At 39.6% G+C, this 27,477-nt stretch overlaps 3 protein-coding genes across 3 annotated transcripts; all 3 read left to right on the forward strand.

Annotated features, from left to right (window-relative positions):
• The first annotated feature begins 7,721 nt into the window (after positions 1 to 7,721).
• Positions 7,722 to 8,979, forward strand: LOC116201552 (basic endochitinase-like). Its single transcript, XM_031532813.1, has 3 exons — positions 7,722 to 8,048; positions 8,198 to 8,351; positions 8,450 to 8,979. The coding sequence occupies exons 1-3, from the start codon at positions 7,760 to 7,762 to the stop codon at positions 8,817 to 8,819; spliced, it is 813 nt and encodes a 270-aa protein (XP_031388673.1). The 5' UTR covers positions 7,722 to 7,759; the 3' UTR covers positions 8,820 to 8,979.
• Positions 8,980 to 14,895: 5,916 nt separating this feature from the next.
• Positions 14,896 to 16,152, forward strand: LOC116201554 (basic endochitinase-like). The gene is made up of 3 exons (XM_031532815.1): positions 14,896 to 15,212; positions 15,362 to 15,515; positions 15,614 to 16,152. Exons 1-3 carry the CDS (start codon positions 14,924 to 14,926, stop codon positions 15,981 to 15,983), a joined length of 813 nt encoding a protein of 270 aa, XP_031388675.1. The 5' UTR covers positions 14,896 to 14,923; the 3' UTR covers positions 15,984 to 16,152.
• A 5,692-nt stretch (positions 16,153 to 21,844) lies between these two features.
• On the forward strand, positions 21,845 to 23,122 carry LOC116201553 (basic endochitinase-like). Its single transcript, XM_031532814.1, has 3 exons — positions 21,845 to 22,191; positions 22,341 to 22,494; positions 22,593 to 23,122. Exons 1-3 carry the CDS (start codon positions 21,903 to 21,905, stop codon positions 22,960 to 22,962), a joined length of 813 nt encoding a protein of 270 aa, XP_031388674.1. The 5' UTR covers positions 21,845 to 21,902; the 3' UTR covers positions 22,963 to 23,122.
• Positions 23,123 to 27,477: the final 4,355 nt, after the last annotated feature.

Below are 27,477 nucleotides of genomic sequence, written 5' to 3' on the forward strand. Positions count from 1 at the left end.
CTAAGATGACGCTAAATCACAAAATGATGTTCTTGCCCTTGATTTGAAAATTTGTTTTTCAGAAAAGGAGAACAACACAATACGGATTTGAAAGTATGAGGGTTTTGAAAATGGCATTAACACCGTTTTGTAATTCGTCGACACGAGTTACAAATTAATGTCCAATTCATGCAAAGTTGTTTAAATTGAATGAATTAACCATGTGAACGTCCCGATTAACCCGTTCGTGGAATTAATGCTTAAGGTTATGCCGAATGCATTAATTATGAAAACTATTCGTGACTCGGCAACCAAGACGATTCCATAAGAATCGAGGATAATTTGGTCCAATGACCGAAACTACCCTCGTAACCGAATAGACCCGAATGAGTCATCGATACTCGAATCCATGCATGCTTTGTTTTGAAAAGACATTTTCATGCGATATTGCGACGATAATGTAAATTGCAAATTACACGAAAGCCGAGAACGGACTCAAAACAGGAAGAGGAAACCTCATGCAACCCCGATTGAGTCTAAGAGGCTCTCGGTTACTTCTCCTTGGAGATAGCCGAGAGGTCCCATGGCCCGAATGGGGTTCCACGAGGCTTTCCGGTCTCGTTTCGAATCATTCTCGCATGCTTAAACGACAAACATGATAAATGACACGATTAAACGAAAGTCGGTATTGCCATGATTTGAATAACGCATTCGAATATGCAAACATGCACAAACAAGGTATTTAGGAATCGATAAAACAATACCAACTTCATGCATGTAAGAAAACACGAGAAAACTCGAGCATCGAACTTGGATCGAGCTAAGAAGGCCGTTCTTAACCCGAGGAAAGCAAGCCAAGTCTCGGTTACCTCTTCTTGAGGCAAACCCAAGAGCTCTTTTGCTTATTTCGGGTCGGAAGGTCTTCCGAGGGTCGATCCAAACGTTTCCCGACATGCTAACATGTTATATGATGACGAGCATGCATAATATAACATGAAAGTGTATAAAAATTAAGTTTTGCAAATTAAACATGCATAAAACGCCATATTACGCCATAGCCATGCAAATAATGTAAAAAGTTCTAACTTCTCAAAGTCGAGAATGTTTTACCTAGCCTCGGGATGCGAGGAAAGAGTCGGGGAAGTATTCGAGAGTTAGGTGACTCGGTTGAACACTTGGAAGGGTGCTCGGGTGCAAAGGATGCACGTTCGACAAGGATAGGCGAGCAGGAAGACATCAGGCGAGCAAGCGCGTGGGCAGGCGCGCGACTGGGCTCGCGAGGCGGGCGGCGAGTGCACGGCGGGTCCAAAACATGTGGTCCATGGAATTTGAGAATTTTTTAACTTAAGTCGGGATGATAAACATCGGCTTCCGACTTAAGAACTCAAAGCTTTCTTCGAGTTTTCTTCGGTTTTTCTCTCTTGGTTTTGAAGTGTTGAAACTTGCTGGTTTTGACTATGGAGTTGAGAGCTTTTCTTGAGGGAGAAAGCTTGGAGAGAGTGTGCAAGAAGGAAAGTGATTAACTTAATGACAAATATGCAATATATAAGCAAAGCTAATGACACAATTAGCAAAAGCGAGTGCTCTTAACCCCCATGTTTAGCAAATTTCGGCCACTTAATGAGGATGAGGATGAATGTGAGCCAAATATCCTTCATATGGAAGAGCCAAGAGCGTTGATGAGCATTGATGAAGGCTTGAGTGTTGTCTTCAAACTCCTTGGATATTTTCATGCAAGAGTGCAAGTTGGCTTCTTGCATTGAAGAAGAAGAAGAAGCTTCTAGAGCAAAGGGTGACTCATCTTGGGCAGCCCGTGGGTCCCACGACCGAAGAGGAGAAACCGGGAAAAAGCTCGGGTCTCGATTGATCGTGCATTCGAAGCTCGTGGTTCGAACTGAATGTTGAATTATTGATATACGCGAGGAAACGGATTTAATGAGTCCGAGATTAGCATTTTTCATGAGAAATTGCCAAATGTTTGTATGAGGCTCGGAAGCCGATTTTGCTCCTTTTATGGAGGTTACCCACTTCTGACAGCATATTTTGTATCTGCATCCCACATCGGTCATTTTGACATAAATTGTCAAATTACGTGGGCACTTGACCCTTAAGCCGGTAAATGCAAATATGGAGCTAGAGATGTCCTAGGAGGCCGAAACTGGATTTCTCAAATTGCTTTCTGAGTTTCTTGGGCAATCCGGAGATTACCGTGATCTCTGTTTGCCGAGATTGGGCCTCTAAGGATATGAAAAGTGCATCTTAGATCCTTAAAGCACCGCTCAGGGGGTCTAGATGAGTTGTTTGATTTATTCCGACGATTCCACATTGAGCCTTGAGAAGGCTAGCACTGTGTAAGGTAGGCATCCGGCATCAACTTTCTCCAAAGAGGACCTCTGGATATGGATGTCCACTGAAAATGGCCTTTTGTGATCCTGGGAGGTTACTCGGGAAACCGAGAAGGGTTTTGCTGTCTGTTTTGCCCAATCGCGAATGTCCGCTGGAGTTTTCAGGGAAATGTAGTATGAACTTCATTTTCCGTAATTCCGTTAGACCAGTCTCCGGTTATGCTCTTCCAAAGAGGGGTATGCCCGTTTTGTCGCTCGGAAGTCATTCGGGGTGTATGTATGGCTTTCAAAAGACAATATGAAGCACTCCTCGTGCTCTGTATGATTGTGGGGCATGGCCGCATTTGATATTTGGAATTAACTTTTCTCCATGAAACCGACATTTTTGGACTTCCACTGAAAAGTTGTTTATATACAGAAAGTTGTTTTGTATAGAGCAGATGATATGCGAAATGCGTTTGAAGACACTTTTCATCTGTTTGGCGTTGATGTGGATTTTTGAAGTCCAATATTGGTTATCTTCCGACGATCAAGCGAACTATCGGAAAATAGGATTGTCCATGTAGTACACTGAAAATGCCGGTTTCGGACATTGTTGAGCTCTCTAGTCACTCTGTTACCCTTTGGTGACCCCTGGAGTCCTTCTGTCACATGTGGATGTCTTCTGCCCAATTTTGCCGACATGAGGATGAATAGTGATTTCTTGCTCTGCCGAGCCATTTTCTGTATCCCTGCTCAAGTCATAGTCTGGACCATTGCTGATATCGTTGTTTGGAATGGTAAGCCAAAATGGGCTGCTGACATGCAGTGATCTGCTGTGTTAGCTGCTTCATCATACAATCCATCCTCTGCTCCAGATGTCGCAAATTGTAACCGTCATGAACATCTTCCACACGATCCCTCCTCTTGGGCGGCATCGTTGATCCAAGATCAACCATAGGCTCTAATACCAACTGACGCAACGTACAACGCGAGTAACCGTCACAAACCCGTTAATTCGCACACGAATACCGGAACTACGACCTTCTATACCTGTTGATTCTACGAATACCAGGAAATAGGCATCAAACTCGAATCGATCCGAGATTGGACAAAGCACGAAAGCTCTGAATTTTATTGATAATCCAAAAGATGACTCCTTTTGCCCTATGGCTTACAACGTTTAAATAGAGAAAACGAGAACAAATCGAAACAAACAAAATATCCTTAAAAATAAACTATCTCCTAAAATATCGAAATATTTTTAAAGATAAACTAACAAAATATCCTCAAAGATAAATTATCTCCTAAAATATCGAAATATTCTTAAAGATAAAATATTTCCTAAAATAGCAAAAAACGCCATAATTAACATAAATTGCCCGTTTGAGGCCCTAAACGATGAAATTCGGCCTAAATCTCGTCTTTTCATGGCCAAAGGCTTGAATTTTGCTCCTGAGGCTAATTCCTTCGAAATAGGGTCGTCAGAACCTATTTTTCTCCAGGTACCGACTTGCCAGGTCTTCTGCCACACCAATATCGGTCCGGTGGGAGTCACATAAATAACATAAAGTCAAACAATAATTGTGATTGATCATATCTTTGCCGACGCGAGTTCGTTCAAATAGTTTGACACTTATTTTTCTTAATGAAAATTTCAGTTTCGACTATTATAAATGTAGAAAATTCACACTGTTAGAATTTACCTGGAATACTATTTGCAAGCTAGACTCGATAGGGTCAGAAGAAAGCATTTGCCAACACTATGCTAAATGATATACAGATAACACCTGGACTAGTGAGATAATCCCGATGCCCCCGGGCGTGTCAAGATTAGACCCTAAGCAGAACCGCGATGAGAGAAAATGTAAAATTTGTGAATTTTTTGACATTTACCAAAAATATTTACTTTGACCCTGAGAGGAATGAGAATTTCATCCTAACTATATGGATGTTTTATCTTTTGTGTGAAGACACCGTTACCAACTATCTACTTTACAAGAATTATTCAAATTAATATGAATGTGACGTGATAATGTACTAACTTGTACTGAACTATATGTTACTATATGCATCGGCAACAATCTGCACTTATCCGGATCAATTCCTCAAGTATGTAGAGCAAAATACTTCAAAGTATGGAGCAAGCAAAGCCGATACGAACGGCCTAACGTAAAAAGAAAAAAAATGCTATTATTATCTTGTCATCGACTCAAACTTCATATGCTTCGTTTCTTAGTACGTAAAATATGAGAAATGCCACCATTGAAACCTCTGCTCCCCTTTAAACGTGCTACATATCAGGATACGGGCATAAAAGCAGAATCCAAGAAGGTCTGACCGATCCAACAGAATGTTGGATTGACAGCAGCTCCCATTATCGTATATAAAAATTCGTAGTCTATTTTTTTTTTGGATAGAAAATGAGGACTAAACCCAAAACAAATAAAAATTAAAAAAAACTAAGAAAGGTATGGAAATCCAATGATTTAGCTTCTAGGTCGATCTTAAATTCATAGTCCATTAATGGGAGAAAATTTTCCAAGGGCTTGGACTTCCGCTATAAATGAGGTCCGTCATTGGAAATAGAGATAAGAAGCAAAGTGGAGGAGCCGAAGTTGACTTCATCATCATATTATATAGCAGTGGTTTATATGGTTTACATGCACGAACCCATTTTCCTATGGGAACTCTGAGGAAGATGTGTTTAAAGCGAACGGCAAAGCAAATGTTCCAGTCGTATTGGAGGGTGATAGTTCATTCATATACGTGGTGCATATACGTATGCCAACCAGCAGTGGCCATGGCACCAGGCAAGGAGTATCATGACCGAGGTCCATCATTGCAAATAGAGATAAGGAGCAAAGTGGAGGAGCCGCAGTTGAATTCATCATCGTATTATATAGTAGGGGTATATATGGGTATATCTACATATATATACATGCACGAACCCTTTTTCCTATGGGAACTCTGAGGAAGATGTGTTTGAAGCGAACGTCAAAGCAAATGTTCCAGTCGTATTGGAGGGTGATAGTTCATTCATATACGTGGTGCATATACGTATGCCAACCAGCAGTGGCCATGGCACCTGGCAAGGAGTATCATGACCGAGGTCCATCATTGCAAATAGAGATAAGGAGCAAAGTGGAGGAGCCGAAGTTGAATTCATCATCGTATTATATAGTAGGGGTATAAATGGGTATATCAACATATTTATACATGCACGAACCCTTTTTCCTATGGGAACTCTGAGGAAGATGTGTTTGAAGCGAACGGCAAAGCAAATGTTCCAGTCGTATTGGAGGGTGATAGTTCATTCATATACGTGGTTCATCATGACCGAGGTCCGATACAAATCTCCTATTAAGTAATTAATCGACACTTCGTATGCTGATGATCAAACTAACAATGAATATCAGCAATAATATTTAATATCTTCATATATATTGATCATGTATGGCTTACAGCAACTACAACTATGGCCCGGCAAGAAGAGCTATTGGTGACGATCTGGGGGCAATCGATAACTCTATGAAAATAGAGTTATTCTGCACTTTTAACGGGTATTATTGGAGCTAGTTTATTGAGATTAGGTTAGTTTGAGTAGGTTTTTAGTTAATTTTTCATTCATTTGCATTATTAAAGGGAATAGGAGTTTCTATTAGTTTTTGGTTTGTTTTTAGGTAATTTTAGGAGTTAGTTCACTAATTGAGCTTTCGCAGTCTCAAAGTTTTCAGAGTTTTTGGCCAGGTTAAACTCGAAGTTTTGGTGCAAATTGCATATGGATGGACAGCTTATCGAGTTAGAAGTGCACAGTCAGAAAAAACTGATTCGGACGGCCCCAGCCGTGGAAATAAAGACTGCAGCCTTTCAAATCAGTTCAAATCTACCCAATTTCACTCTCTTCCTGAATTTTACATGGGTATTCAAGATCCAAAGTTGAGGAAACTTCTAAAGTGATTCTTGAGATTATTTTGTGGGCATTGAAAGATACATTTTAAATCTTTGGAGATTAGCAATTGAATGTCTGATTAGGAAATTACATGTAAGAGAGATTTTTGGTGTTTTGAAATGGTTGCTTATAAATGTGAAGAGAAGAGACTGTAGAAAGAGTGGATTACGGAGGAGAGGAAGAAATTACTCATATCGCCCGGAGTCACGCAAAACACCAGAATGAGGCTGAGCTCGAGCTTTTCCATGCTTTTGTTCGGGAAACAAGGAATTACCTCAAATACGTGATGCGCTGGCACCTAACGAGCTCATAGGTCGTCTGATTTGTCATAATAAGGTAGCTGCAATGAAGATGTGAAGAGATCAGAAAAGTTAAAAACACTTGGATGTGAGAGTACATGGTTAACTGTCGGTGTCCGATATTTCGAGCCCCCTCTGTTGCAACTTGCAATCCTATAGTGCACGATATAAGGAAGGATGCCTCTCTTGGTTACAATGAAACAACTAATATTGAGTTTTCTTTGGCTATACTAGGACTTTTCTGTGCCACTTTAGTTACTTTTCTCTATACCTATTACGTTTATGGACCAGCTGTGATCTATCTTAAAACCGAAAAAAGAGTGTATTCAGATAAATTTGAAAGACCGTCAAGGGATGAAATTGGATAAGGATGTCTTAAGTCCAACTTGTTGATTCTATATATCTGCAAATGAAATCTTCCATTTGTGCATTGTTCATCCTACAATTATGGCAATGATGGTGGACGGAGCCCCAATTCCATAACAATTTAGTATTTAGAACAATTAATATAAGATGGTTCGAAATCCTAAAATACCTTTTCAAAAAAATTTACCCTGATCCTAAGAGGAATGAGAATTTCATCCTAGCTAGATATATGGATGTTTTATCTTATGTGTGAACCCACCGATACATCGATCCTACTTTACAAAAAATATTCAAATTAATATGAATATGACGTGATAATGTTCTAACTTATACTGAATTATATGTTATTGTATGCATCGGCAACAATCTTCACTTATCTGGATCAATTCCTCAAGAACGTAGAGCAAATGAATTCAAAGTATGGAGCAAGCAAAGCCGACACGAGCGGCCAAACGTCAAAAATGCTATTATTAGCTAGTCACTCAAAAACATCATATGCTTCGTTTCTTAGTACGTATAATATGAGAAATGCCCCCCCGTGCAACCGTTGCTCTCCTTGACACTGCTATACATATCAGGATATGGGCTTAAAAGCAGAATCCCACCGACAATAAAATAATAAATGAATAATTAAAAAAGAATATAGTTTGACCAATCCAACAAAATGTTGTTGGTCGAACTTTAAATAATTAATGGTCGAACTTTCTTCAAAGAAAAAAGAAAGTAAAAGAAAAATATCTCTTTCTCCTTATTTATTGGTAATTCTATAAATATCATACCAGCTAATGAACTTGCCATAAACATCCCTCTATTGAATCACTGAGAAGGGAAAAGGAAAGATGCTGAAACTATGTTGTCTAATACTTCTCCCTCTGGTCTCACTCTCTGTCTCCGCATCCCGTGGGAGGGTGCAGCCCGAGGACATAAGCGAGATCATCAGCCGGGATTTGTTCAATGAGATGCTGAAGCACAGGAACGATGCTGCATGTCCTGCGAAGGGCTTCTACACATACGATGCTTTCATTGCCGCAACCAAGTCATTCTGCAGCTTTGGGACTACCGGTGACATCGAAACCCGGAAGAGGGAGATTGCTGCCTTCCTAGGACAGACTTCTCACGAGACCACAGGTTTCTTAATATGCTATAGTTTCTGCTAAGCTTTGCAGCAGTTTGGCATGCTACTTCCCGCCCCGCCCTTCGATTAAATACATTATGATTATATATTTCTAATTTGATCAAATCGAGTTAACTTAGGCCATTTAAATATATGTGTGAAGGCGGGAGGGAAAGAGCACGAGACGGTCCGTACACATGGGGATACTGCTTCAGCCAAGACAAAGGCCACTCTAAAGACTATTGCGTAGCCAACCAGCAGTGGCCCTGCTCTCCCGGCAAGAAGTATTATGGCCGTGGTCCAATACAAATCACCTAGTAAGTAATAAACCGACACTTGATATGCTGATGATCAAACTAAAAATCAGTAATAGTATTTAATATCTTCATATATATTGATCATATATTGGCTGCAGCAACTACAACTATGGCCCGGCAGGAAGAGCTATTGGTTACAACCTGCTTCAAAACCCGGACGCGGTGGCAACCGATCCGGTCATCTCATTCAAGACGGCTCTTTGGTTTTGGATGACCCCGCAGTCCCCGAAGCCCTCCTGCCACAGCGTCATCACGGAGCAGTGGACTCCTTCCAACGCAGACTCCGATGCGGGACGGGAACTGGGCTACGGTGTCATCACCAACATAATCAACGGGGGGATCGAGTGCGGGAAGCCAACTCCGAGCCAGGTGCAGGACCGGATCGGGTTCTACAAGAGATACTGCGACCTGCTACAAGTGGAATATGGGAATAGTCTTGACTGTTCTAACCAACTTCCATTTGCTTAGTTAGGCAAACAATCCCACGGCCCTACCCTTTAGATAGTGTTTGAATAAAGCAAACTCCCGCGCCGTAAGTGTATGTGCGAAAGTTTGCCTTGTAAATCTTTCGGATAGCCGACAGCATCCCATATGCAAGGTCGATCAATAAAAATTATCAGATTAATAATCCGGGCCACGATTCATCGGTTTCAATTGAAGTTAATGTTACCTCATTCAAATATAATTAATTACTAACTAATAACGGATAGACTGAAAGTAATCTTGGTTATTGAATCAATTAACCATGTAAATTATCGGTGCCACCGATACTATTAGAAGTTCAACCAGCTAAAATCAAACACGAAACATATTAGTTCTAGACAAAGGCGTATGTTGGCTTAATAAAACCACCATTTCAAGTTGGAAAGAGTAGTAGGGGTGGCGATAGTGTTGTTAGTAGAGCATGGGCTGATAGAATAAGCAAGTCGAAAAGGACATAGAATTAGGGGAGTTGTGGACTTCGTACGGCAACATGGTCAAGTCAAGCTGCTGGGTAAGCTTTTATGGATATGGCTACGGTGGGAGTCGCATAAATAACATAAAGTCAAACGATAATTGTGATTGATCATATCTTTACCGACGCGAGTTCGTTCAAGTAGTTTGACACTTATTTTTCTTAATGAAAATTTCGGTTTCGACTATTATAAATGTAGACAATTCATACTGTTAGAATTTACCTGAAATACTATTTGCAAGCCAGACTCGATAGGGTCAGAAGAAAGCATTTGCCAGGACTATGCTACATAATATACAGATAACACCTGGACTAGGGAGATAATCTCGATGGCCCCAGGCGTGTCAAGATTAGGCCCTAAGCAGAACCGCGATTAGAGAATATGTAAAATTTGTGAATTTTTTGACATTTACCAAAAATATTTACTTTGACCCTGAGGGGAATGAGAATTTCATCCTAGCTAGACGGATGTTTTATCTTTTGTGTGAACACACCGTTAACATCTATCTACTTTACAAGAAATATTCAAATTAATATGAATGTGACGTGATAATGTACTAACTTGTACTGAACTATATGTTACTATATGCATCGGCAACAATCTTCACTTATCCGGATCAATTCCTCAAGTACGTAGAGCAAAAAACTTCAAAGTATGGAGCAAGCAAAGCCGATACGAGCGGCCTAATGTAAAAAACAAATGCTATTATTATCTAGACATCGACTCAAACTTCATATGCTTCGTTTCTTAGTACGTAAAATATGAGAAATGACACCCGTGAAACCGCTGCTCTCCTTTAAATGTGCTATATATTAGGTTACGGGCATAAAAGCAGAATCCAAGAAGGTCTGACCGATCCAACAGAATGTTGGATTGACAGCGGCTCCCATTATCGTATATAAAATTTCGTAGTCTATTTTTTTTTGATGGATAGAAAATGAGGTCTAAATCCAAAACAAATAAAAATTAAGAACAACTAAGAAAGGTATGGAAATCCAATGATTTAGCTTCTAGGTCGATCTTAAATTCATAGTCCATTAATGGGAGAAAATTTTCCATGGGCTTCCAAGATAAATGAGGTCCGTCATTGCAAATAGAGATAAGACGCAAAGTGGAGGAGCCGAAGTTGAATTCATCATCATATTATATAGTAGTGGTATATATGGGTATATCTACATATATATACATGCACGAACCCTTTTTCCTATTGGAACTCTGAGGAAGATGGGTTTGAAGCGAACGGCAAAGCCAATGTTCCAGTCGTATTGGAGGGTGATAGTTCATTCATATACGTGGTGCATATACGTATGCCAACCAGCAGTGGCCATGGCACCTGGCAAGGAGTATCATGACCGAGGTCCATCATTGCAAATAGAGATAAGGTGCAAAGTGGAGGAGCCGAAGTTGAATTCATCATCGTATTATATAGTTGGGGTATATGTGGGTATATCTACATATATATACATGCACGAACCCTTTTTCCTATGGGAACTCTGAGGAAGATGTGTTTGAAGCGAACGGCAAAGCAAATGTTCCAGTCGTATTGGAGGGTGATAGTTCATTCATATACGTGGTGCATATACGTATGCCAACCAGCAGTGGCCATGGCACCTGGCAAGGAGTATCATGACAGAGGTCCATCATTGCAAATAGAGATAAGGAGCAAAGTGGAGGAGCCGAAGTTGAATTCATCATCGTATTATATAGTAGGGGTATATATGGGTATATCTACATATATATACATGCACGAACCCTTTTTCCTATGGGAACTCCGAGGAGGGTGTGTTTGAAGCGAACGGCAAAGCAAATGTTCCAGTCGTATTGGAGGGTGATAGTTCATTCATATACGTGGTGCTGATGATCAAACTAACAATCAATATCAGCTATAATATTTAATATCTTCTTATATATTGATGATGTATGGCTTGCAGCAACTACAACTATCGCCCGGCAAGAAGAGCTATTGGTTACGATCTGGGGGCAATTGATAACTCTATGAAAATAGTGTGATTCTGCACTTTTACTGGGTATTATTGGAGCAAGTTTATTGAGATTAGGTTAGTTTGAGTAGGTTTTTAGTTAATTTTTCATTCATTTGCATTATTTAAGGGCATAGGAGTTTCTATTAGTTTTTGGTTTGTTTTTAGGTAATTTTAGGAGTTAGTTCACTAATTGAGCTTTCGCAGTCTCAAAGTTTTCGAAGTTTTTGGCCAGGTTAAACTCGAATTTATGGTGCAAATCACATATGGATGGACAGCTTGTCGAGTTAGAAGGGCACAGTCAGAAAAAACTGATTCGGACGGCCCCAGCCGTGGAAATAAAGACTGCAGCCTTTCAAATCAGTTCAAATCTACCCAATTTCACTCTCTTCCTGAATTTTACATGGGTATTCAAGATCCAAAGTTGAGGAAACTTCTATAGTGATTCTTGAGATTATTTTGTGGGCATTGAAAGATACATTTTAAATCTTTGGAGATTAGCAATTGAATGTCTAATTAGGAAATTACATGTAAGAGAGATTTTTGGAGTTTTGAAAGGGTTGCTTATAAATGTGAAGAGAAGAGACTGTAGAAAGTGTGGATTACGGAGGAGAGGAAGAAACCATAGATAAGAAATCGATTTAGATTTTAAGGGTTTTTCTTAATACTTTTGTTGATCTCTTTGGAATGTAATGACTATTGAATTCGTCTATGTGTTTTCTAATTCATATAAGCTAATTTCATATGCTAGGACTATGATTGAACCTACGCGTAATTAGTTTGTTTATTTTCTATTAATCTAATTAGTTTTCGATCTTGATCTATTTATTCTATTTTGTACCTAATGCTTATAATTGTCTAATTAACAGTTGTTATGATCTGTTAATCTGAATGAACTTAGAAAATGGATTTCGGGTTTAGATTAGGGATAGAGTAGCCTCAGCTCAATCTCGAGGAATCAAGGTAAGGTAGTAATATACTTACTTACCTTAGGTAGCCAATTCAATTAGAACTTAAAGAGTTTATCTTAATTGCAATTCTCGTAGGAATATAGGGGATTGGAAAGAGTAGTAGTGTTGGCGATAGGCGTTGCTAGCAGATCGTGTTTTTGTTAGAATAAGCAAGTCGAAAGGGACATAGAATTAGGGGAGTTTGGACGTCGTACCCCAACAAAGTCAAGTCAAGCCACTGGGCAAATCTTTATGGATATGGTTCCGGTGGGAGTCGTATAAATAACGGAAAGACAAACAGTAATTATGATTGATCGTATCTTTACAGGCGTGAGTCAGTTCAAGTCGTTTCACACTTATTTTCCTTAATTAAAGTTTCGGGTTCGAGTATTGTGAATGTAAAAAAATCAATGCTAGGAGAATTTGCGTGGAATACTATTTGCAAGCCGGACTCAATAGGGTTGGAAGAAAGAATTTGCCTGGACTATGCTAAATGATATATAGATAACACCTCGAATAGTAAGATAATGTCGATGGCGCAGGGCATGTCGAGATTAGACCCCAAGCAGAGCCGTGATGAGAGAGGAGTGATTTCCGATAACTTATACTCACTCCTAATCTTTCTAAAGCACCTTCATACATTTACTTTCATAAAAAAATAAAAATAAATAAAAAGCACGAACTGCCTTCCAAACCACAAAGGCAGTCCCTGTTGGCTTGGTCATGTCTCACATCTAAACACGGTAAAAATAACGAGTAGACCTGAGGTTCAATTCATTCACTACATTGTGCACTAGGAAGAAGAAAGGGTTGTATTGCTAAAAGAGTACTTGATAAGTATGATCGTAGAACCAACGGGTATTACTCTTCGATCTTCTCACCTGCCGAAAATGAGACCATACAAAATCTCCGCAAGGCGCCCAAAATTCCATTGCGATGAAGAATTAAAGCACAGGAACATATAATCGGTGCAGCTATTTCTCAATATAATAAAAGTACATTTTTTGGAGAATGATGGGCCACATCTATTCTTAGAAGCAGCACTGGCAATACAACAGATATAGTACAAGTTTCTGCACATACCTCTACTGAAAGCACAGGCTCTTCGGGGGACATGGCTGTAAAATAAACATTTATAGAGTTGTCAATACAACGACCTCCTATGGGTATGCTAAACCAGTGGAACGAGGATCCTGGTTGTGAATCAGTCCTGGACGGGATCGCTCTTCTGAACTGAGCTTTGGTATGAAAATTTGATTTGGAATGCGAGTTCTAAATTCAGAGTAGCCTTTCCCCAAATCATGTAAACAAATTCCTGAAGGATCCAAAAAATCAGAAGTGCAGAGCCTTTTCTCTACCCAGAATCCTCCTATATTTGCAAAAATTCCGAGAGAGTCGACCGAAGTCACGCAAAACACCAGAGTGAGGCTGAGCTCGAGCTTTTCCATGCTTTTGTTGGGGAAACAAGGAATTACCTCAAACACGTGATGCGATGGCGCTTTACGAGCTCATAGGTCGTCTGATTTGTCATAATAAGGTAGCTGCAATGAAGATGTGAAGATATCAGAAAAGTTAAAAACACTTGGATGTGAGAGTACATGGTTAACTGTCGGTGTCCGATATTTCGTGCCCCTTCTAATGCAACTTGCAATCCTATGGTGCACGATATAAGGAAGGATACCTCTTGGTTACAACGAAACAACTGATATTGAGTTTTCTTTGGCTATACTAGGACTTTTCTGTGCCGCTTTAGTTACTTTTCTCTATACCTATTACGTTTATGGGCCAGCTGTGATCTATCTTAAAAGCGAAAAAAGAGTTTATTCAGATAAATTTGAAAGACTGTCAAAGGATGAAATTGGATAAGTATGTCTTAAGTCCAACTCGTTGATTCTATATATCTACAAATGAAATCTTCCATTTGTGCATTGTTCATCCTTCAATTATGGCACTGATGGTGGACGGAGCCCCAATTCCATCACAATTTAGTATTTAGAACAATTAATATAAGATGGTTCGAAATCCTAAAATACCTTTTCAAAAAAATTTACCATGATCCTAAGAGGAATGAGAATTTCATCCTAGCTAGATATATGGACGTTTTATCTTGTGTGTGAACCCACCGATACATCGATCCTACTTTACAAAAAATATTCGAATTAATATGAATATGACGTGATAATGTTCTAACTTATACTGAATTATATGCTACTGTATGCATCGGCAACAATCTTCACTTATCCTGATCAATTCCTCAAGTACAGAGAGCAAATGAATTCAAAGTATGGAGCAAGCAAAGCCGATACGAGCGGCCAAACGTCGAAAATGCTATTATTAGCTAGTCACTCAAAAACATCATATGCTTCGTTTCTTAGTACGTATAATATGAGAAATGCCCCCCGTGAAACCGTTGCTCTCCTTGAAACTGCTATACATATCACGATATGGGCTTAAAAGCAGAATCCCACCGACAAAAAATAATAATTAATTAATTAATTAATTAAAAAAGAAGAAGGTTTGACCAATCCAACAAAATGTTGTTGGTCGAACTTTCTTCAAGGAAAAAAGAAAGTAAAAGAAAAATATTTTTTTCTCCTTATTTATTGGTAATTCTATAAATATCATACCAGCTAATGAACTTGCCATAAACATCCCTCAATTGAATCACCGAGAAGGGAAAAGGAAAGATGCTGAAACTATGTTGTCTAATACTTCTCCCTCTGGTCTCGCTCTCTGTCTCCGCATCCCGTGGGAGGGTGCAGTACGAGGACATAAGCGACATCATCAGCCGGGATTTGTTCAATGAGATGCTGAAGCACAGGAACGATGCTGCATGTCCTGCGAAGGGCTTCTACACATACGATGCTTTCATTGCCGCAACCAAGTCATTCGGCAGCTTTGGGACTACCGGTGACATTGCCACCCGGAAGAGGGAGATTGCTGCCTTCCTAGGACAGACTTCTCACGAGACCACAGGTTTCTTAATATGCTATTCTTTCTGCTAAGCTTTGCAGCAGTTTGGCATGCTATTTCCCGCCCCACCCTTCGATTATATACATTATGAATATATATTTGAAATTTGATCAAATCGATTTAACTTAGGCCATTTAAATATATGTGCGAAGGCGGGAGAGCAAGAGCACGAGACGGTCCGTACACATGGGGGTACTGCTTCAGTCAAGACAAAGGCAACCCTGACGACTATTGCGTAGCCAGTCAGCAGTGGCCCTGCTCTCCCGGCAAGAAGTATTATGGCCGTGGTCCGATACAAATCTCCTAGTAAGTAGTAAACCGACACTTGATATGCTGATGATCAAACTAAAAATCAGTAATAGTATTTAATATCTTCTTATATATTGATCATATATTGGCTGCAGCAACTACAACTATGGCCCGGCAGGAAGAGCTATTGGTTACAACCTGCTTAGAAACCCGGACGCGGTGGCAACCGATCCGGTCATCTCATTCAAGACGGCTCTTTGGTTTTGGATGACCCCGCAGTCCCCGAAGCCCTCCTGCCACAGCGTCATCACGGAGCAGTGGACTCCTTCCAATGAAGACTCCGATGCGGGACGGGAACTGGGCTATGGTGTCATCACCAACATAATCAATGGGGGGATCGAGTGCGGGAAGCCAACTCCGAGCCAGGTGCAGGACCGGATCGGGTTCTACAAGAGATACTGCGACCTGCTACAAGTGGAATATGGGAATAGTCTTGACTGTTCTAACCAACTTCCATTTGCTTAGTTAGGCAAACAATCCCACGGCCTTACCCTATAGATAGTGTTTGAATAAAGCAAACTCCCGTGCCGTAAGTGTATGTGCGAAAGTTTGCCTGGTAAATCTTTCGGAAAGCCGACAGCATCCCATATGCAAGGTCGATCAATAAAAATGATCAGATTAATTATCCGGGCCACGATTCATCGGTTTCCATTGAAGTTAATGTTACCCCATTCATATATAATTAATCACTAACTAATAACGGATAAACTTAAAGTAATTTTGGTTATTGAATCAATTAACCATATAAATTATCGGTGCCACCGGTACTATTAGAAGTTCAACCAGCTAAAATCATACACGAAACATATTAGTTCTAGACAAAGGTGTATGCTGGCTTAATAAAACCACCATTTCAATTTGGAAAGAGTAGTAGGGGTGGCGATAGTGTTGTTAGTAGAGCATGGGCTGATAGAATAAGCAAGTCGAAAAGGACGTAGAATTAGGGGAGTTGTGGACTTCGTACGACAACAAAGTCAAGTCAAGCAGCTGGGTAAGCTTCTATGGATATGGGTCCGGTGGGAGTCGCATAAATAACGTAAAGTCAAACAATAATTGCGATTGATCATATCTTTACGGACGCGAGTCCGTTCAAGTAGTTTGACACTTATTTTTCTTAATGAAAATTTCGATTTCGACTATTATAAATGTAGAAAATTCACACTGTTAGAATTTACCTGGAATACTATTTGCAAGCCAGACTCGATAGGGTCAGAAAAAAGCATTTGCCAGGACTATGCTAAATGATATACAGATAACACCTGGACTAGTGAGATAATCTCGATGGCCCCGGGCGTGTCAAGATTAGGCCCTAAGCAGAACCGCGATGAGAGAAAATGTAAAATTTGTGAATTTTTTGACATTTACCAAAAATATTTACTTTGACCCTGAGAGGAATGAGAATTTCATCCTAGCTAGACGGATGTTTTATTTTTGTGTGAACACACCGTTACCATCTATCTACTTTACAAGAAATATTCAAATTAATATGAATGTGACGTGATAATGTACTAACTTGTACTGAACTATATGTTACTATATGCATCGGCAACAATCTTCACTTATCCGGATCAATTTCTCAAGTACGTAGAGCAAAAAACTTCAAAGTATGGAGCAAGCAAAGCCGATACGAGCGGCCAAACGTAAAAAGAAAAAAAATGCTATTATTATCTAGACATCGACTCAAACTTCATATGCTTCGTTTCTTAGTACGTAAAATATGAGAAATGCCACCCGTGAAACCGCTGCTCTCCTTTAAACGTGCTACATATCAGGATACGGGCATAAAAGCAGAATCAAGAAGGTCTGACCGATCCAACAGAATGTTAGATTGACAGCGGCTCCCATTATCGTATATAAAAATTCGTAGTCTATTTTTTTGGTGGATAGAAAATGAGGTCTAAACCCAAAAAAAATAAAACTTAAGAAAAACTAAGAAAGGTATGGAAATCCAATGATTTAGCTTCTAGGTCGATCTGAAATTCATAGTCCATTTGATACGGCAGACGACCTGGCAAGTCGGTACTTGGAAAAAAATAGGTTCTGATGACCATATTTCGAAGGAAACAGCCTCTGGAGCAAAACTCAAGGCCTTTGACCGTGGAAAGACGAGATTTAGGCCGAATTCTATCGTTTAGAACCTCAAACGGGCAATTTATGTTAATTAGGGCGTTTTTTGCTATTTTTGGAAATAATTTATCTTTAAAAATATTTCGATATTTTAGGAGATACTTTATCTTTAAAGATATTTTGTTAGTTTATCTTTAAAAATATTTCGATATTTTAGGAGATAGTATATCTTTAAGAATATTTTGTTTCTTTCGATTTATTCTCATTTTCTCTATTTAAACATTGTAAGCCCTAGAGCATAAAGGGAGAGTCTTCTTTTGGATTATCAATAAAATTTAGAGTTTTCGTGCTTTGTCCAATCTCGGATTGATTCGAGTTTGATGCTTATTTCCTGGTATTCGTAGAATCAACAGGTATAAAGGTCGTAGTTCCGGTATTCGTGCGCGAATCAACAGGTCTGCGACAGGTTACACGCATGTACACTGCGTCACCATTAATGGGAGAAAATTTTCCAAGGGCTTGGACTTCCGCGATAAATGAGGTCCGTCATTGCAAATAGAGACAAGAAGCAAAGTGGAGGAGCCGAAGTTGAATTCATCATATTATATAGTAGTGGTATATATGGGTATATCTACATATATAGACATGCACGAACCCTTTTTCCTATTGGAACTCTGAGGAAGATGGGTTTGAAGCGAACGGCAAAGCAAATGTTCCAGTCCTATTGGAGGGTGATAGTTCATTCATATATGTGGGGCATATACGTATGCCAACCTGCAGTGGCCATGGCACCTGGCAAGGAGTATCATGACCGAGGTCCATCATTGCAAATAGAGATAAGGAGCAAAGTGGAGGAGCCGCAGTTGAATTCATCATCGTATTATATAGTAGGGGTATATATGGGTATATCTACATATATATACATGCAAGAACCCTTTTTCCTATGGGAACTCTGAGGAAGATGAGTTTGAAGCGAACGGCAAAGCAAATGTTCCAGTCGTATTGGAGGGTGATAGTTCATTCATATACGTGGTGCATATACGTATGCCAACCAGCAGTGGCCATGGCACCTGGCAAGGAGTATCATGACCGAGGTCCATCATTGCAAATAGAGATAAGGAGCAAAGTGGAGGAGCCGAAGTTGAATTCATCATCGTATTATATAGTTGGGGTATATGTGGGTATATCTACATATATATACATGCACGAACCCTTTTTCCTATGGGAACTCTGAGGAAGATGTGTTTGAAGCGAACGGCAAAGCAAATGTTCCAGTCGTATTGGAGGGTGATAGTTCATTCATATACGTGGTGCATATACGTATGCCAACCAGCAGTGGCCATGGCACCTGGCAAGGAGTATCATGACCGAGGTCCATCATTGCAAATAGAGATAAGGAGCAAAGTGGAGGAGCCGAAGTTGAATTCATCATCGTATTATATAGTAGGGGTATATATGGGTATATCTACATATATATACATGCACGAACCCTTTTTCCTATGGGAACTCTGAGGAAGATGTGTTTAAAGCGAACGGCAAAGCAAATGTTCCAGTCGTATTGGAGGGTGATAGTTCACTCATATACGCGGCCCTGGCACCTGGCAAGGAGTATCATGACCGAGGTCCGATACAAATCTCTTATTAAGTAATTAATCGGCACTTCGCATGCTGATGATCAAACTAACAATCAATATCAGCAATAATATTTAATATCTTCTTATATATTGATCATATATGGCTTGCAGCAACTCCAACTATGGCCCGGCAAGAAGAGCTATTGGTTACGATCTGTGAGCAATTGATAACTCTATGAAAATAGAGTTATTCTGCACTTTTAACGGGTATTATTGGAACTAGTTTATTGAGATTAGGTTAGTTTGAGTAGGTTTTTAGTTAATTTTTCATTCATTTGCATTATTAAAGGGTATAGGAGTTTCTATTAGTTTTTGGTTTGTTTTTAGGTAATTTTCGAAGTTAGTTCAGTAATTGAGCTTTCGCAGTCTCAAAGTTTTCAGAGTTTTTGGCCAGGTTAAACTCGAATTTATGGTGCAAATTGCATATGGATGGACAGCTTGTCGCGTTAGAAATGCACAGTCAGAAAAAACTGATTCGGACTGCCCCAGCCGTGGAAATAAAGGCTGCAGCCTTTCAAATCAGTTCAAATCTACCCAATTTCACTCTCTTCCTGAATTTTATATAGGTATTAAAGATCCAAAATTGAGGAAACTTCTAAAGTGATTCTTGAGATTATTTTTTGGGCATAGAAAGATACATTTTAAATCTTTGGAGATTAGCAATTGAATGTCTAATTAGGAAATTACATGTAAGAGAGATTTTTGGAGTTTTGAAAGGGTTGCTTATAAATGTGAAGAGAAGACTGTAGAAAGTGTGGATTACCGAAGAGAGGAAGAAACCATAGATAAGAAATCGATTTAGATTTTAAGGAGTTTTCTTAATACTTTTGTTGATCTCTTTTGAATGTAATGACTATATTGAATTCGTCTATGTGTTTTCTAATTCATATAAGCTAATTTCATATGCTAGGACTATGATTGAACCTACGCGTAATTAGTTTGTTTATTTTCTATTAATCTAATTAGTTTTCGATCCTGATCTATTTATTCTATTTTGTACATAATGGTTATAATTGTCTTATAAGCAGCACTGGCAATACAACAGATATAGTACAAGTTTCTGCACATACCTCTACTGAAAGCGCAGGCTCTTCGGGGGACATGGTTGTAAAATAAACATTTAAAGAGCTGTCAATACAACGACCTCCTATGGGTATGCTGAAACAGTGGAACGAGGATTCTGGTTGTAAATCAGTCCTGGACGGGATCGCTCTTCTGAACTGAGCTTTGGTATGAAAATTTGTTATGGAATGCGAGTTCTAAATTCAGAGTAGCCTTTCCCCAAATCATGTAAACAAATTCTTGAATGATCCAAAAAATCAGAAGTGCAGAGCCTTTTCTCTACCAAGAATCCTCCTATATTTGCAAAAATTCCGGGAAAGTCGCCCAGAGTCACGCAAAACACCAGAGTGAGGCTGAGCTCGAGCATTTCCATGCTTTTGTTCGGGAAACAAGGAATTACCTCAAATACGTGATGCGATGGCGCCTTACGAGCTCATAGGTCGTCTGATTTGTCATAATACGGTAGCTGCAATAAAGATGTGAAGAGATCAGAAAAGTTAAAAACACTTGGATGTGAGAGTACATGGTTAAATGTTGGTGTCCGATATTTCGAGCCCCTTCTGTTGCAACTTGCAATCCTATGGTGCACGATATAAGGAAGGATGCCTCTCTTGGTTACAATGAAACAACTGATATTGAGTTTTCTTTGGCTATACTAGGACTTTTCTGTGCCGCTTTAGTTACTTTTCTCTATACCTATTACGTTTATGGACCAGTTGTGATCTATCTTAAAACCGAAAAAAGAGTGTATTCAGGTAAATTTGAAAGACCGTCAAGGGATGAAATTGGATAAGGATGTCTTAAGTCCAACTCATTGATTTTATATATCTACAAATGAAATCTTCCATTTGTGCATTGTTCATCCTTCAATTATGGCACTGATGGTGGACGGTGCCCCAATTCCATCACAATTTTTTATTTAGAACAATTAATATAAGATGGTTCGAAATTCTAAAATACCTTTTCAAAAAAATTTACCCTGATCCTAAGAGAAATGAGAATTTCATCCTTGCTAGATATATGGACGTTTTATCTTGTGTATGAACCCACCGATACATCGATCCTCCTTTACAAGAAATATTCAAATTAATATGAATATGACGTGATAATATTCTACCTTATACTGAATTATATGTTACTGTATGCATCGGCAATAATCTTCACTTATCCGGATCAATTCCTCAAGTACGTAGAGCAAATGAATTCAAAGTATGGAGCAAGCAAAGCCGATACGAGCGGCCAAACGTCAAAAATGCTATTATTAGCTAGTCACTCAAAAACATCCTATGCTTCGTTTCTTAGTACGTATAATATGAGAAATGCCCCCCGTGCAACCGTTGCTCTCCTTGGAACTGCTACACATATCAGGATATGGGCTTAAAAGCAGAATCCCACCGACAATAATTAAATAATTAAAAAAGAAGAAGGTTTGACCAATCCAACAAAATGTTGTTGGTCGAACTTTAAATAATTAATGGTCGAGCTTTCTTCAAGGAAAAAAGAAAGTAAAAGAAAAATATCTCTTTCTCCTTATTTATTGGTATTTCTATAAATATCATACCAGCTAATGAACTTGCCATAAACATCCCTCAATTGAATCACCGAGAAGGGAAAAGGAAAGATGCTGAAACTATGTTGTCTAATACTTCTCCCTCTGGTCTCACTCTCTGTCTCCGCATCCCGTGGGAGGGTGCAGTCCGAGGACATAAGCGAGATCATCAGCCGGGATTTGTTCAATGAAATGCTGAAGCACAGGAACGATGCTGCATGTCCTGCGAAGGGCTTCTACACATACGATGCTTTCATTGCCGCAACCAAGTCATTCGGCAGCTTTGGGACTACCGGTGACATTGCCACCCGGAAGAGGGAGATTGCTGCCTTCCTAGGACAGACTTCTCACGAGACCACAGGTTTCTTAATATGCTATACTTTCTGCTAAGCTTTGCAGCAGTTTGGCATGCTATTTCCCGCCCCGCCCTTCGATTATATACATTATGAATATATATTTGAAATTTGATCAAATCGATTTAACTTAGGCCATTTAAATATATGTGTGAAGGCGGGAGGGCAAGAGCACGAGACGGTCCGTACACATGGGGGTACTGCTTCAGTCAAGACAAAGGCAACTCTGGCGACTATTGCGTAGCCAACCAGCAGTGGCCCTGCTCTCCCGGCAAGAAGTATTATGGCCGTGGTCCGATACAAATCTCCTAGTAAGTAGTAAACCGACACTTGATATGCTGATGATCAAACTAAAAATCAGTAATAGTATTTAATATCTTCTTGTATATTGATCATATATTGGCTGCAGCAACTACAACTATGGCCTGGCAGGAAGAGCTATTGGTTACAACCTGCTTAGAAACCCGGACGCGGTGGCAACCGATCCGGTCATCTCATTCAAGACGGCTCTTTGGTTTTGGATGACCCCGCAGTCCCGGAAGCCCTCCTGCCACAGCGTCATCACGGAGCAGTGGACTCCTTCCAACGCAGACTCTGATGCGGGACGGGAACTGGGCTACGGTGTTATCACCAACATAATCAACGGGGGGATCGAGTGCGGGAAGCCAACTCCGAGCCAGGTGCAGGACCGGATCGGGTTCTACAAGAGATACTGCGACCTGCTACAAGTGGAATATGGGAATAGTCTTGACTGTTCTAACCAATCTCCATTTGCTTAGTTAGGCAAACAATCCCACGGCCTTACCCTATAGATAGTGTTTGAATAAAGCAAACTCCCGCGCCGTAAGTGTATGTGCGAAAGTTTGCCTTGTATATCTTTCGGATAGCCGACAGCATCCCATATGCAAGGTCGATCAATAAAAATGATCAGATTAATTATCCGGGCCACGGTTCATCGGTTCCATTGAAGTTAATGTTACCACATTCATATATAATTAATTACTAACTAATAACGGATAGACTTAAAGTAATCTTGGTTATTGAATCAATTAACCATATAAATTATCGGTGCCACCGGTACTATTAGAAGTTCAACCAGCTAAAATCAAACACGAAACATATTAGTTCTAGACAAAGGTGAATGCTGGCTTAATAAAACCACCATTTCAAGTTGGAAAGAGAAGTAGGGGTGGCGATAGTGTTGTTAGCAGAGCATGGGCTGATAGAATAAGCAAGTCGAAAAGGACATAGAATTAGGGGAGTTGTGGACTTCGTACGACAACAAAGTCAAGTCAAGCCGCTGGGTAAGCTTTTATGGATATGGGTCCTGTGGGAGTCGCTTAAATAAAAGTACCTATTTCTCAGTATAATAAAAGTACATTTTTTGGAGATTGATGGGCCACATATATTCTTCCACATATATTCTTAGAAGCAGCACCGGCAATACAACATTTCAAGAGTTGTCAATACAACGACCTCCTATGGGTATGCTGAAACAGTGGAACGAGGATCCGGTTGTAAATCAATCCTGGACGGGATCGCTCTTCTGAACTGAGCTTTGGTATGAAAATTTGTTTTGGAATGTGAGTTCTAAATTCAGAGTAGCCTTTCCCCAAATCATGTAAACAAATTCCTGAAGGATTCAAAAAATCAGAAGTGCAGAGCCTTTTCTCTACCAAGAATTCTCCTATATTTGCAAAAATTCCGGGAGACTCGCCCGCCCGAAGTTACGCAAAACACCAGAGTGAGGCTGAACTCGAGCTGTTCCATGCTTTTGTTGGGGAAACAAGGAATTACCTCAAATACGTGATGCGCTGGCGCCTTACGAGCTCATAGGTCGTCTGATTTATCAGAATAAGGTGGCTGCAATGAAGTTGTGAAGAGATCAGAAAAGTTAAAAAACACTTGGATGTGAGAGTACAAGGTTAACTGTCGGTGTCCGATATTTTGAGCCCCTTCTATTGCAACTTGCAATCCTATGGTGCACGATATAAGGAAGGATGCCTCTCTTGGTTACAATGAAAGAACTGATATTGAGTTTTCTTTGGCTATAGTAAGGGATGAAATTGGATAAGGATGTCTTTAAGTCCAACTCGTTGATTCTATATATCTACAAATGAAATCTTCCATTTGTCCATTGTTCATCCTTCAATTATGGCACTGATGGTGGACGGAGCCCCAATTCCATCACAATTAAGTAATTTTGTTCGGTTACAATAGGAGGCTCATGACCTAATACAAAAAAATGAAAACAAAATCTAAATAAAGGGGCACGGATAATCTCACTGATGAGAATCAAACCTAAAACCTCTAGGTTACCAGGTGAGGGTGTAAGCCAAAGCACTATATCCCCTTTCTCATCACAATTTAGTGTTTAGAACAATTAATATAAGATGGTTCTAAAATACCTTTTCAAAATAATTTTCTATGACCCTGAGAGGAATTAGAATTTCATTCTAGCTAGATATATGGACGTTTTATCTTGTGTATGAACCCACCGATACATCGATCCTACTTTACAAGAAATATTCAAATTAATATGAATATGACGCGATAACGTACTAACTTATACTGAATTATATGTTACTATATGCATCAGCAATAATCTTCACTTATCCGGATCAATTCCTCAAGTAGGTTGAGCAAATGAATTCAAAGTATGGAGCAAGCTAAGCCGATACGAGCGGCCAAATGTCAGAAATGCTATTATTAGCTAGTCACTCAAAAACATCATATGCTTCGTTTCTTAGTACGTTAAATATGAGAAATGCCCCCCCGTGAAACCGTTGCTCTCCTAGAAACTGCTATACATATCACGATATGGGCTTAAAAGCAGAATCCCACCGACAAAAAATAATAATTAATTAATTAAATAATTAAAAAAGAAGAAGGTTTGACCAATCCAACAAAATGTTGTTGGTCGAACTTTAAATGATTAATGGTTGAACTTTCTTCGAAAAGAAAAAGAAAAAAAAGTAAAAGAAAAATATCTCTACCTCCTTATTTTATGGTAATTCTATAAATATGATACCAGCCTATGAACTTGCCATAAACAAAAGAAACTAAGTTGTCTAATACTTCTCCCTCTGGTCTCACTCTCTCTCTCCGCATCCCGTGGGAGGGCGCAGTCCGATGACATAAGCGGGATCATCAACCGGGATTTGTTCAATCAGATGCTGAAGCACAGGAACGATGCTGCATGTCCTACGAAGGGCTTCTACACATACGATGCTTTCATTGCCGCAGCCAAGTCATTCTGCAGCTTTGGGACTACCGGTGACATCGACACCCGAAAGAGGGAGATTGCTGCAGGTTTCTGCCCATACCTCTACTGACAGCGCACACTCTTCGGGGGACATGGCTGTAAAATGAACATTTAAAGAGTTGTCAACACTACGACTTCTTATGGGTATGCTGAAACAGTGGAACGAGGATCCCAGTTGTAAATCAGTCCTAGAGGGAAGGCTGTTCTGAACTGAACTTTGGTATGAAAATTTGTTTTTGAATGTGAGATCTAAATGCAGACTAGCCTTTCCCCAAATCATGTAAACAAATTCTTGAAGGATCCAAAAAATCAAAAGTGCAAAGCCTTTTTCTCTACCAAGAATCCTCCTATATTTGTCAAAATTCCGGGAGAGTCACCCGGAATCGTGCAAAACACCAGAGTGAGGCTGAGCTCGAGTTTTTCCATGCTTTTGTAGGGGAAACAAGGAATTACCTCAAATACGTGATGCGCTAGCGCCTTACGAGCTCATAGGTCGTCTGATTTGTCAGAATAAAGTAACTGCAATGAAGATGTAAAGAGATCAGAAAAGTTAAAAACACTTGGATGTGACAGTACAAGGTTATCGTTAGATGAATGCCTGATACATACTAGTCATATACCTGACCTAATTCTTAGCAAAAACCCCGTTAAGAGTACAGAGATTTTCTTACAAAATAGAGCAACAACAGCTATTTACTCGTACTATAAGCTACCGACTTAACCTCGGGGACATTCCACCACTGTTTGGCTATGAGAATGACTCTTGAAATGATGAATAATTTAGTTGTAAATTGATGCTGAAAACAAGTGGAGACAACTGGAATACCTGTGGAAAAGCAGCAGAAGGAGCAGAAAGATCAAGGAGATTGACAGGAAAATCAGCAGGACAATCATGATTGCACTCTTCCACCTGACAGGATCATCAATGTTTCAGGTGAACACTTTAAATTTTTCTATAAAAAATTGAAAAAGAACTGGAAAAAGCCACCTGATGTATGATTACAACCATATCCGTTGAACAACCAGATTCCCCAAATTTTTCAGGGGTAGAAGATGCTTAATAGCATCACATAAATACATGATCAGGCCCCGAATGTGATGCGGCAGACGTGCTGAAAAATTGGTACTTGAAAAAAAATAGGTTCTGACGACCTTATTTCATTGGAAACGGCCTCCGGAACAAAACTCACAGTCTATGGCTGAGAAAGTTCGATATTTTAGGCGAATTCCATCGTTTAGGGCCTCAAATAAGCAATTTATGTTAATTAGGGTGTTTTTACAATTTTAGAAAAGTTTAGTTCTTTTATGTAATTTAGATTTTCTTAAACCCGATTTAAGTTTTGTGTAAACACTAGGGCTGAAGGAGTTGTCTTTTGGATTATCAATAAAATTCAGAGCTTTCGTGCTTTGTCCAATCTCGGATCGCTTCGAGTTTGATGCCTATTTCCTGATATTCGTAGAATCAACAGGTATAGAAGGTCGTAGTTCCGGTTTTCGTGCGCGAATCAACGAGTCTGTGACGGTTACTCGCGTTGTATGCTGCGTTAGTTGGTATCAGAGTCGCGTTCGTTCTTGGATCAACGATGTCACCCCGAAGAACGGCTAATCAACGTCGTGTTGCGGAGGAGGACGAACTGGATTGGAGGATCGAAGACATATCATATGATGAAGCCAATCCAGTTTTCGATATATATTCAGATGAAGATCAAGAAGAAGTTACAGAATTTGTATTTGATGATCAAAGAAAACCAACGTTCGTTGTCAACAAATCTGTATTAAAAGATATTGGATGTGATAAACTTTTTCATTATTGTGCTCAGATTGAGGATATTCTAAATGAAGAAATTTCCAATGCAAAGAAAGATGCATGGATGCTTACGGTGCCAAATTTTGGTCGAAGTGCACGTGTCTCGATCAAGAAAGCAAAGATTCAATGAAAATGTTCATTGGTTAATAGGTGTACGGAATTTTATGTACAAAGAATTAAGAGAAAGAGTTCGCAAAGAGAAGAAGGCATTCAAGTGGCAAA

Source organism: Punica granatum, chromosome 3, assembly GCF_007655135.1.
Source record: "Punica granatum isolate Tunisia-2019 chromosome 3, ASM765513v2, whole genome shotgun sequence".
Classification (NCBI taxonomy): domain Eukaryota; kingdom Viridiplantae; phylum Streptophyta; class Magnoliopsida; order Myrtales; family Lythraceae; genus Punica; species Punica granatum.